Genomic DNA, 12,705 nt, shown 5'->3' on the forward strand with positions numbered 1-12,705 from the left:
CTACAGGAACTTTATCACTGTAGATTAAATAACGAAGTAGCTTATAGTTCCCTATGAAAAATGACGTCATAAAAAACAAATGACCAAGGCCAGTATACATTGCATTGGTCAATAATTAATGTATGTATAATGGCCTATTAGTATTGTGTATTTTTTATAAGGCACTACAAGCTGCTTCTTAAATAAAGCTTTTCATATTTTGGTTGAAAAGGGGGTATGACTATTGAAAAGAGTATATACAAATTAAACAATATCATATGCTTATGCCTTAACTAGAAACAGCTTGGAATCATCTTAGAGATCTTAAGCAACAGAAAAGACGGGAGATATTAAAACTTTCTTGTGCTATGATATAAAATTGATGATTTTGTCTGTTTGTTTTGCTCTAAAACCTGTAAAATTACACTCAAAACAAGGATAACAACATTCATAGGTAAGCGAAGTACAGAATATAAAACTATGGAATAATGAACTAAAGAAACAGGATTTTTTGACTGTCTTTATACATGTCCGCTAAGATATCATAAACAACTTGATTGATCATGATTTTATGTACGTTTAAAAGAAGGATATAGTCTATTTGGCTCTTTTAAACAAACTTACCTGATACCTCCCCCCCCCCCCTATCCATAAAAGGCTTGGGGGATAATTTTCGTTTGTTTGTTTATTAATTTAGGTCAGGTTAGGTTAAGTTATGTAAAGTACTGAGTAGGCTAGGATACCACAGGTATAGGTTCCCCGCAAGGGTTAGACATAGAAAAAAACTATACCCCCAAATTTTCTATTTACTACAAATATAAGAGAGGTTGGGTTATAAATGAAATAAAGACAGACAATGGGGCAAATGTAAATTTAGAATAGCTTTGATTCTAGTAGAAATAAGCGCTAAACATAACATGGAGTCTAAATTTACCAGGGATCCGAAGGGAAAGGACTAAAATCTATATAAATTTTCAATGATGGTAAACAAGATTATCCCTTCTGTAAATTAGTATTATTGGTCGATAAATTTAGACACATTTTTGGTTACCAATAAATATTTTATAGGGCAATGTCCCCTCCCTCCCTCCCTGAAATTTACAATACGGCAGTAGTCTAGTGGCTATAAAGATTTACACCTTTGATTGCAAACTTTTTTCCGCACATTTTCTGCAATATTAGAGGGTTTTTAAGAATTCGGTGGTTTCCCTCTTATTGCATCTGAATCACAAATAAACTTGTTATAAAAAACGTATTTTTTATGCCTATTTTAGGTTAGGTTAGGTTAAGTAAAAGTATTAAGAGCCCCGCTAGGTTAGAGACACCCCGCAGGTGCTAATTATTATTGCTTTCTTCAAAAAAAGATTTTAAAAAGGAAGTGGGAGGTTTCGATGGTCAAGAATTAGGTAAAAGCAGTAATAGCCGCGTCACTAGCATCAAGTGCTTTATCCAGAATAACTAAAAGGTTTGTTAAAACTGGCGAATATGTATTGACATAAATTTCAATTGTTTATATTGATCTTAAGAGGCCATAGCTGACATATTATAGATGATATATGCCATCATTAAAATTTTCTATTGTCTATGTCGACTTTTTGGTATTAAATAAACTTGGCAATGATTGACTTTTAATCAAATATTGATTAAAACATGAATAACTATATTTTAATGCTATTATGACTATATCCTTAAAAAACTACAAAGCGCCGTACGGATTATAAGCAGACAAATAGATATGAATAATTATATAGTAGCTCCGCTACTAAAAAGTATCCTTACCTGCCCCACTCCCTCGAGTTATGTTCAGGTTTCTATACTCCGTCTTTCTAGATTAATGATTAGATCAAGAGATAGGTATAAAAAATATATAGTTAGATCTGTTAGATATTTGAGTTATTTCATAGATAATTAAGAAGAGAGATAGATTCTAGAGTAAAACTCTAGAGGGGTAAGGCGTTAAATAACTGTATGTCCCCATCCCAAGGACCTTGTGCCGACTCTCAATTTGGTCTTTGGAAATCAACTTATATTATCGGGAATAGTAATACAGCCAAGTAGCAGAAAACAATTCGTTAATGTTAATAATTATTTGTATTATAGCTGTTCTGTTTTCAAATATTTAGTAAGATTGTTGGAATACAAATAGATAGATACATCATTTTCAATTCATACAAAATAATCCTTCTTTTTCTTTTATATTCTACTAAAACCCAGCATAATCCCTTTACCCGAAGATTGGAAAACGGAACTCGATCCCCCCAATGTACATAATAGTCTCCTAAAGTTAGAGCTAATAACCCCTATGACTATCTTAACCATAAAAATAAAAAGTTTTTTTTCGAGTCTACTTTCAGTTTTAGAAATCCTTGTACATAGGTTAGAATAGGGTAAATCTTTTAGTAGGTTTCAATATATTTTTTCAGTTTTGCCTTCTGTCGAAAATAGTTATTTATCGTATCGTATTATAAACATCTTTCCACGGATAATAAAAGTAAAAATAATAAAATGTGCTAAAATTCCTTGGGTGAAAAGAGAAGGAAGACGAAGAAAGTCCATCAAAAAAATTCTGACGTCATAAAAATGATTGATTAGGAGAGGAGAAGTGGGAAAGAAACCCCCTAAAAAAGAGATGGATAATCCCCCTTTTTTTATAACGTCATATGCTGATTTTTTGAGAGACTTTCTTCGTTTTCAAGAGAGGGGACATTTGACAAAACGATATGTCATTCGCTCGCTTAAAAAACTTGGGGAAATTTTATCAAATTTTGATTGTGGGCTCTACCGACCTTTAGTGTTCCTGCTTTTTCACCAAAAATTTAATTGGATTCACTTATTTTGTTGTCTTTGTCTTTCTTTAAGATCCTTGCGTTAATTCGCAGGAATCTTGAGGGATAGGACAATGGACGATGAATTGATGTTTATCCCCCAAAGAAAATGAACAAAATAACCCCTTCTGTATATTACAATTATTAGCTAAAAGATTAGACACTCCTAGTTTGAATGAACCAACCAAGCTTCAATAAAAGTACCCAAAGTTATAAGACATCGAATGAGAGAGCGGGCTTGTAAAACTTTTGACACCTTAAAAATTTACCCTCTTAAGTCCTCTCCCTTCCTGGTTGGTACTTACTTTCCGCAGTAAAAATTTAATAAAAATAATCGTAAACAATTCGAATATAATTACTGATTAATTTATCACCCATATACCTTGCCATGTATCCAGCAAAATATCTTCATAATTAATTCATAATCTTATTTTTCTTCCATTACAGCTTAATTTCCGCTCAAAATATTCAAACTTGCATAGAATTAACCTTTACTGAAAATGTGTGTGTCTGTACAGCAAGTGTGTTTGTATTATCATTATGATCTCGGGTACAGCATGACTATTCAACTTTTGTTTGCCATTAGAATTTTTTTTTGGGGGGGGTGAAGTGTTTGGAAGGGGGGGGGGGTATAGATCAGTGTTAGAAACTAGTACTTACATAAGACTTTATTTTAGAGATGATTCTTTTATAAAACATTGATTATCCTAGGAACCACCATTCCATGAATCAGGTTATTAGGAAATACAAGTTCTTTGTACCTCATCGTTACAGTAATTAACACCAGAGGAAAATTACGATATGTTAAATGTTCGATCACAGCTAGGTATCCTTTACCGATGGAAAGACACTAAAGTGTATTGAAGTATTATTCTAACACAAATATTTTATGCAAAAATTGTATGAAATTTTGCACAAGTCTTTGGAATGTGACAAAATGAATTTTGATGACAAATGACATTCCATTCTTGACATCTTTATCATGTCAAATTTTACTATAAAAAAGTGTTACAAAAAGTATGAAAACTTTTGGGTACTGTCGGTCTCGTGACATCGCCTCTTAAGGGGCGTTTCGTCGTATTTTCACAGCAGCTTTTTATAGGTTAATTTATGTTAGGTTAGTTTAATGATTGTCCCTGCAGGGTTAGGCAATTGGCATCGCAGGGTTAGAGCCCCCCCGCAGGGGCTAAAAATAGTTGAAAAAACCCGAAACCGACAATACCCCAAACTTTTCTTCAATCGTCAATGAATTCAATCAAGGAGGATGTTTTTTTCTATATGTATATTGTTGTTTAAAACATAAATGGTCAAAAAAGACATTTTTTAAATGAGAGAAAATTTTAATACCAAAGTAGTATTTTTCATTTAAAAGTAATTCTATCATTTTTTTAAGCCCAATGAAAATCAGATTTTAAATAGAATTGAATACTATGATGATCAAAAAGCTTTGTAACACCAATATTTGGAAAGTGACACAAAATGTATGCGTGGAAAAATGTAAGAAACATTTTGCGGCATTGGCAATAATCAAAATATAAGAGTAACAAGATGTAGGTCTATGTTAATGTTAAAAGTGGTTATAGGGACATATCTGCTGGTTAATAATAAAACAAATGTAAACCTGATTTGAACCTATTCTAAGTTTTTTAATCATGGCACCAATTAAGTAAAGAAGTGTAACTAATCCAAAAATAGAAGTATACCTATTGCTAAAGAAAAAAAAAGTTATGTTGCGTGTGTAATTAATGTATAAGAATAGATTTATAATCCAGGTGGTGGAGACCGCTATTAGCAAATTTCAAAGACCCAATATATGAAATACAAATAGCTCTTGCCCAATCTATTCTTTTACTTTAATGTTTGTATGACACCAATTATGACAAACTTTTTATTTTTTTATTTTTAATGTTTAAAGGAAAAATACCTTTTCTCTAGCATAGTTAATATATCAGTTCAATGTATTATTGACAATTTGATGAATTTTACCTTTTAAACCTAAATTTTCATTCTAATATATCATTTTAGATTTTATGATTTTTTGGAAATTAAAAAAAAACCTTTGAAAAAAATCGTAGAACAGCTTTGCAGTAAACAAGGACTGTTACGTTTATAAGTATCTCATTTGAACAGACAAATAGCTTATTATAAGTACAAATGGTGTCCAGAGGTATAGGTGCTTGTGAGGCAAAGTTGAACGTACAGACCAACACAAGTTATGAAGTATTAATATGAGCAAAACATTTTTTTAAAAGAAACGAAAGATTTGAGAAAAAAAACGGCTAAAAACAGTCAAGGAGTGGGTCTGACTGCCAATGTTATGAAATAAGAAAACATGTCATATAGCTTGGGGAATCTACTCTAGAAAAATCAGACCTCTATCCTTTATAATAAAGGAGAAAATTTTATTTTACCCTAGTTATAGAGAAACTTTTCTACTAAAATATTACTTGATATCAAATTGAGATAGTTGTAATTCTCCAGCATAACCAACTCCATTCCTAAATAGAATATTTTTATAGTATGGCTTCGAATAAATCCGCTGGATTAGAACCGATTATCAGCCATACTGAAAAATTATGTATAGCATCTTATTACAGACAATATTATTAAAACAAAAATCATAAAATTAATACTAGTTTCGTTAGCCCGGAACTCCGGTCACTAGGGTTTTAAACTGGTTTTAATCTTATCATTTCTCATTTAAATTTCCGCGGAAAGCTGTTTATAATATGATGCGATAAATGAATATTATTTACGTTTCTTTGGGCAACTTAAATAAATCATTAGGTTCTAATAAAAGTAGAAAAAAATAGATTTTAGTAGCATAGTGTTTAATCGTTCTTTGATCTAAAATGCCGATGTATAGACTTTCTGGTGATAACTATATAGTTTCTACGCTATCTAAATTGTACCTAATCATTACAGGAAACTTTATGCTAAGTTTTAAATCGCTAGCAAATTCCAACATGACAAAATAAAAGCTATACGTTACATGTAGAAAATCTTTGCTTTAATAAATACAAAATGTACATTTCTTTGATCTTTTAAAAGGTTAAATAAATGAAGATTATTTTTGGCAGATTTTCTTACATAATAATAATAAATAACTACATGATATGTCTATAAAAATATACATAATACAAAATTGTATTTTTTGACAAAATATTACTTAACTGGGTGGGAAAAAAGTATAAACCAAATTAACAAAAAGATTTGTTTGAAAAAAATATTTTTTTTTTATGATTTAAGCTTTTAGGCTGCAAATATTTCATCAGTAAACCTATCCTCAAAGTGCTTTAGGAAATGTATTGGCCTAAAATAAGTGTTACGCATTACCATTTACAGTTAGAACTTTCAAACTAATGTCATGGAATCAAAGAGTTGGTTGTCTTCATTAAACTTGACATTAACCTTCCATATATAAATGAACCAAATTGGTTAACGAAATATTTTGATACGACCTAACAGACACACAGGCAGACATCCTGATAAAAACTTCTTTTAAGAATATGAAAATACACAAAAAAGATCTTAACTCAATACAAAAAAATTAAGGAAAGGATTTTAGACTTTTTAATTGATTTTGCAATTTTCAATTTTTCTGAAAACTTTTTTGAACAGTTTTCTAACTTTTAACGATTATCATAAATTTAAACAATTTAGAAAAGATTAATTTGATGCCCGTAATTAAACAATTATAATCTAAATTGATATAATATGTTACATGTTATTAAAATAAAACAAGAATAAAAACAATTTTAAGTATATAAGCAAAAAACAGTGTACAAAATAAATATTAAAGAAGCAACCCAACAAGAATATTAAAGAATTTATCATAAATAAGAGCTATCAAATACGCGCATATTGTAATGAACGGACGGGCGTAGTAAAAGAGTAGTTTTATCACTGCGCTCCTACCTTTTAGGAGCACAATTAATTCAGGAGTGAAGCTATTGACCGAAAACCAACCCATTAGCCTAGTAAACCCAGTAATTGTACTAATGTTAACAACTAAAAATTGTTTTGCAAAGTTTTTAATTTCACGTCACTTTTCCAATGATAAATAGTTCACAAAGATTCCAATGACATTTTTAAAGTACGATTTCTTTCATTGAAAGTTTCAACGTGTTGCAATTTGATATAACTGTGGGTAGAAGATAATTGCAGTTAATTTAAACTGCACTCCTTTCTAATTTTGATCAATGGGGGAAGAGAAGGAGGGTAATAAGCTACCCCACATAAAAAAATAAGATCCCCTCCCCATATCCTAATATAATTTTGAACGCCCTTTCCCCTTTTTAAAATTTAAAAGCTATTAAATGAAGTATTGACGTCCAAGGTTGGGGGTTAAGTTAGAGTTTACCCCCCTCAAACTTTGAAAAGTCTCATACCCCCCCCCCCCTCTCAAGTTTAGATTACCCAACCCAAACCTTTAAATCCTCTGACCCCCCCTTCATAAAAAGCAAGCTTGGACGTCCCTTCAATTCAGAACTTCTGATATAGCCATTTATCATATTTATGTTTTTGATGAACCAAAATGAAATTCTATTTACTTACTTAGGATCATCCCATGTATATACCACTTCTGAAGCTGGGTAAGCATCTAAAATTTAAAAAATAACACTTAAAAAAACTTTGTCTTACGTCGTTTCAGGAATAAGGTATAACCAACAAGCAAAATAAATCTAAAACATCATTTTTTTTTACTACTATGTGTTGGCCCCAACGACACTATTGGTTTCGTGATTTTTTACCGAATTAATTTCGTTGTTGGTATTTATAAGCTAACGTCGTTTTCTTCCAATATCTCTGTCTTGAAAATATTTTTTTCTAGATATCTTTTTTAAACCCCACTCTTTCTTTTTCTCTTTCATATTAACATATTTTTCATCCAATATCGTTCATTTATGGATATTGTTACTCTAGTTTATATTTGTAAATAATTTGGAAAAATATGAGTAGCCGATTCGATATAAGAAAAATGATATTTATTTGTACATTTATCATTTATGATATTTATGATTTCATTTTGATTTGTTGTTCACATTTTGTTCAACAAGAAATTGTTTATTTTTCTATATTTAATGCTATGAATGTTATGTTGTTGAATTCTTATTTTGAGATGAATGTCTTTCTATCTATCTACTTACAGGATCCAAGAACCAAAGGGCAACTCTGCCAGTCCATAGGAAAACTGGATAACATCATAGGACACTTGGCTTTTATAGTTAATCTAAAATTTGTAATCAATTTAGAATTAAAGGCTTTGTTAAGGTCTAACCTACATTAAATATAAATGATTTTAAAACGAAGGAATAATTGACCATTTATCTGTGAGTTATAAGAGTCCGCAAAGGTTTTAACTTTGGGAATTTTTTATTCTTGATTCATCTTCTAGTGTCTAAACTTCTCAACCAATATTTTTGATCTACAGATAGAATTGTAGCATTAGGATTGTCCTATCCCTCATGATCCCTACAAATTCTTAATTTAAGGTGTGTGTGTTTGTCCATGTAAGAATAGTACTATTGGTTTAAAACCTTGCACGAAGAAAAAAAGCATTACAAACCTCATAGAGTAAGTGATGTCACCGTGTTCAGAAATTCTTAATAACTTGTTAGGTCTAAAAATACAAGAATATCAATATACAAAAGAAGACATCTTGGATAACTTCGAAAGAAAGCAAAAGAAAATAGTCAAAATTTTGCAAGAAACGCAACAATAGTCAAGAAATGCTTAGAATTTAAATGTTCTCTGACTAAAAGAAAACCAACTGTTTTAAAAACTAGCCGATAAAACATATTTTTCTTTCATAGAATTCTTATTCTCCCGTAATGACCAGACATACGGACAAAGTGAGTTATAGAGTACAATCTATTTACAGCTTCCATAAATATCCTGTTTTTCTTGGTTGTTTAGACAGAAGGACTGATAGATTGAGAAGCTTCGATACTAAGAAAATTTAATAATCGAATCGTGTTATAACTACATTTTTATAAATCAAAAACAAACTGTAACACTAATTAACAAGAAATGTTGTTAATTACTAACTAGTTACATCATTATAAAAATGATTTTTAATTAAAAAGAAAAATGCCCACAACTATAAGTAATAATTACAAAACAGATTAAGGTATCTGTAGAACTAGAATTGGACACCAGCTGCCTATGTCTAGAATGGCTGCGAATCTTAATAAGTCGAAATCAACCGCCACGACTGTGATGCTAAAAAGATATTTTTTTAGAAATCGGATGAGGGAAAAAATTGCAACTGCTTGCGGTATGTTTAAAATTTTGGTAGGCCTGCCATATGCAGCTTGCTGAAAAAGGCTGCTAACCACAGCTGAGGCTGTAGATGCAGCTGTCGTGCCTAAACAGAAAGTCTATCCTTTAGCGCTGAAAAGTGTCATGTGTGACGTCATAAAATTAATCTAAATCAATCTTTTAAGGGTTTCCTTTCCCACTTGTTCTCTTATCCCTCCTTTTTAGACATATTTTTTTATGACGTCACACTTGACAGTTTCCAGCGCTTCGTCTAACCTTGTTATCGTATGTAAATATGAGTTGAGACCATTGTGGAAATAGGTGTCAGGTTTCCAGATCTTTTCCAGCATCTTTACATTCAAACTAGAATTATATATTTAGTAGCGCAGCTATTCTATGATAAGGGTATGTCTTTACGTCTGTCTTTATGTCACTTTGAGTTAAAACCATTGTGAAATTACGTGTCCGGTTTCCAGAACTTTTCCAACATCTTTACATTCAAACTAGAATTATATTTTTGATAGCAAAGCTATTCTACAATTAGGGTATGTCCCTACGTCTGTCTTTAAGAGTTAAAAGCATTGTGAAAATAGGTGCATGGTTTCCATATCATGAAGTTCAAATTAAAATTATTTTAATAGCAGAATATCTATAATCAGGGATACCTAAAGGATCAGGACCTGCAGGATCATACAAGGAACCTGAAATTAACTTGAATACCCATATTTTATATTTTTTTGTACTACTATAGGATATTCTAGTATTTTTGACAATATGAAAAGCTTTGTTTAAGTCAAATATATTATTGCTCTTTTCCTGGATGAGCCATATTTGCTTTCATCCCTCCCTAACCGTTAAGGTTAAGATATCCTAACTAACAAACATCATCCTATTTTGAAATAAAAATAAAATAATTGTTTACCTTAGTTGTCTAATATCCTGTTGATTAGAACTGCTATGAAAGCCAACGAAACTAAGTCTAAACAAAAATAATTATACACATAAGTTGCGCAGCACAACAAAGGAGTAAGAAGAAACTGAAGGATAAATTGATGTACATCCCAAATAATGATGGACCAAATTTTAAAAGTTTTGACACTGCTTGTTTGAACCATAACCAACAATTAGTAAAATTACTTAAGGACAAAGAAAGCGTTATTGTTTTATTCTAGAGAAAAAGGGTGGATCAATCTTACTTGTCTTATTTCTGTTATTTGCAAACATCATAAGAGAAGTTGGAAAAATTTTTCGTAAATTTAGGTTGCTAATATTTATTGGTCAGTTCGATTATCCAGTACAAAGGGGATGGAAGGGGGTTAGGGGGGGGGGTGGATGGTAGGTATAGTTATTTTAGCCAGCTGTGTGTATCACTTTAGAGTAAATGAAAATCTGGTGCAACATCCAAATAATTATATATCAATTGGTAGGATTCCTTGTAAGAACTAAAAATCCTGCCAATTGTTTGAATAATATAATAATAATTTAAATGCCATAACCTTTAATGATTTGTTGATAATAACTGCCATAATTGACTACCTTTACGATATCTAACCTTGTTATGAATATTATGATTAAATATACACTAATTTAACTTTGAAATAAAATAGATGTATTTTTTAGGTTATTTGAATATGTGGTAAAATTCATTAAATTTATAGTATTGCAACCCTCCCTTCCATTTTAAAAATTGTTTCAGTTAGGAGTGTCTTCATTCTAACTACCAGCCCCAAAAACTTGACCTATTTTCAGGTTCCATAAAAAGTAGAACATAAGGGGTCCAGTGGCTAGAAGTTAAAGTCATTTAGTATAAAAAGACAAAGACGCTGAAAGTCGCCTCCAAAAAAAATCTGACGTCGTAAAAATGAGAGACTTTCACTGTCTTCCGCAAAAAGGAACTTGTCTTTCAGAAAGATAAAGAGAATTGAACCCAAAAAAACATCTGGCCAGGGACCTTAAGAGATAAGACAAAGAACAATACATTGATGAACTTTCATACATACATTCAACAAAAGATTAAACTTATTGGTAGTAAATTTATTGTTCGTTTGTACAACCCAATCAAGTACTTATAGTTTTTAAGCTTAAGATTGAGATATGGTCTGTATGAATCTTTAGATATTTATAGTCCAATATCCTCTCCCTGCCTCCCTGACATCTAGCAGAAGTGCCAAATAAATTCATATTTCACAGCAAAGTTTAATTAGTTTATTGAAGAAATAGTTGGGAGTATTGTTCACCTCAGCTTTGTTCTCTTAGCATTAAGTACTATTATTAGTTAGGGATCTCAAAGGATAATACATTTGACGATAAATTGATGTACTGTACATTCCCAATGATAATACACAAAAATACGCCTTATGTGGGTTACAATTAATGGTTGAATCGACTGGACACTCAACTTAATTAACCAACCAATCAAAATTCGACAAAGGTCCCCAAGGTTGTAAAACCAACGAATAAGAAAACTTTATTATTAAATTTTGGGAGATGGAGTAATATACAGCCCATTGTCCCATCACTCTGATTATTAGTAGTGAAGCAACTCTATCACTAGCGTCTATCCTTTTTTTATCAGTACATAAACAATAGCTCTGATCGTTAATTTAAGCAGCACATCGTCTTATCGAAGTTAAACTTTTCATAGTGATTCTTGTAACAATAAAGTACAATCTGTATGTTTATGTGTATGTTAATTACTTCGTTACCATATTTTTAATATCTATAATATCTTTTAGAAGACATAATATAAATTTAGTGGATAGCTCTGAACCAGAGAGGTAGGGGACAATGGACTGTAAATTACACTGGTATCCAAAGTTTCAAAAATATGTTCCCTACAATTAGCTCAAAACCTTGATTAATTGGTTGGTCTAAACTAGCAGTATCCATACTTTTCAACCAATAACCTTAATCTATAATATAATAAATTACATTGTTTATCATCATTGAGGATGTGCATCATTTTTTTTTCATTGTCTTATCCCTTAAAACCCCTGTCCATGAATATTCTTGAACCTTTTTCTGGCTGAACAGGCTTTAAGGGTCCACTCTATCATTGTCCAGAAAACACCACCAGGGTTTCTAGTTATCATACATTCACACCAAAAAAAGTAGTTAGATGTGTGTGTGTGTTTGTTTCCTATTCCTTTTGTTATTTCAGATCTTAAATCTGAAAACCCAATTGGTTTTAGACTTTTTTGCGAAGGTAATTGTAAATATTACACATCTAAACCATCAACTTAATCAATAAAAGTAGTATAAGAGTCGTACAGAAGGAGGATGAAGCCAACCCCCCTCGACAAAGATCTATATCTCCCTGATAAACCCCTCTAAAACATTGGGTGTAGTCAGGGTAGGAATGGATTGATTGGTTTATTTAGATGAGTGTATAAACGTTTAAATCACTTATTTTAATCTACAGAAGAGATAATTATTTGTATTATCACTTGGGATGAACATCAATTTATCGTCCATAGTCTTATCCCTTTATATATCTGGGGTTTAGTGGGGTGTCGGTGTATTCAACCTCTGACAATCAAGCTACACCCCTCTCTGTTAGGCCATCAATCAAAATTGAAATGTATCAATCATGAATCTTTTACTTAATAAGTACTCCCTAAATAATTTTCTATAAATT

General features: G+C 31.2%; 1 protein-coding gene across 1 annotated transcript in view; it reads right to left on the minus strand.

The window, feature by feature from the left end:
- The window catches only part of LOC145334101 (gamma-aminobutyric acid receptor subunit alpha-6-like), a 50,367-nt gene that overhangs the window by 23,568 nt on the left and 14,094 nt on the right, over positions 1-12,705 (minus strand). Inside the window, exons 7-13 of the mRNA XM_080179388.1 lie at positions 9,991-10,047; positions 9,345-9,431; positions 8,374-8,427; positions 7,955-8,037; positions 7,362-7,407; positions 5,252-5,302; positions 1,759-1,805 (exon numbers count right to left, since the gene is read on the minus strand). Of these exons, the coding sequence (XP_080035514.1) occupies positions 1,759-1,805; positions 5,252-5,302; positions 7,362-7,407; positions 7,955-8,037; positions 8,374-8,427; positions 9,345-9,431; positions 9,991-10,047 (425 nt within the window). The remainder of the gene's footprint in view (positions 1-1,758; positions 1,806-5,251; positions 5,303-7,361; positions 7,408-7,954; positions 8,038-8,373; positions 8,428-9,344; positions 9,432-9,990; positions 10,048-12,705) is intronic.

Source organism: Acartia tonsa, chromosome 12, assembly GCF_053477335.1.
Source record: "Acartia tonsa isolate MP-2025a chromosome 12, ASM5347733v1, whole genome shotgun sequence".
Lineage (NCBI taxonomy): Eukaryota > Metazoa > Arthropoda > Copepoda > Calanoida > Acartiidae > Acartia > Acartia tonsa.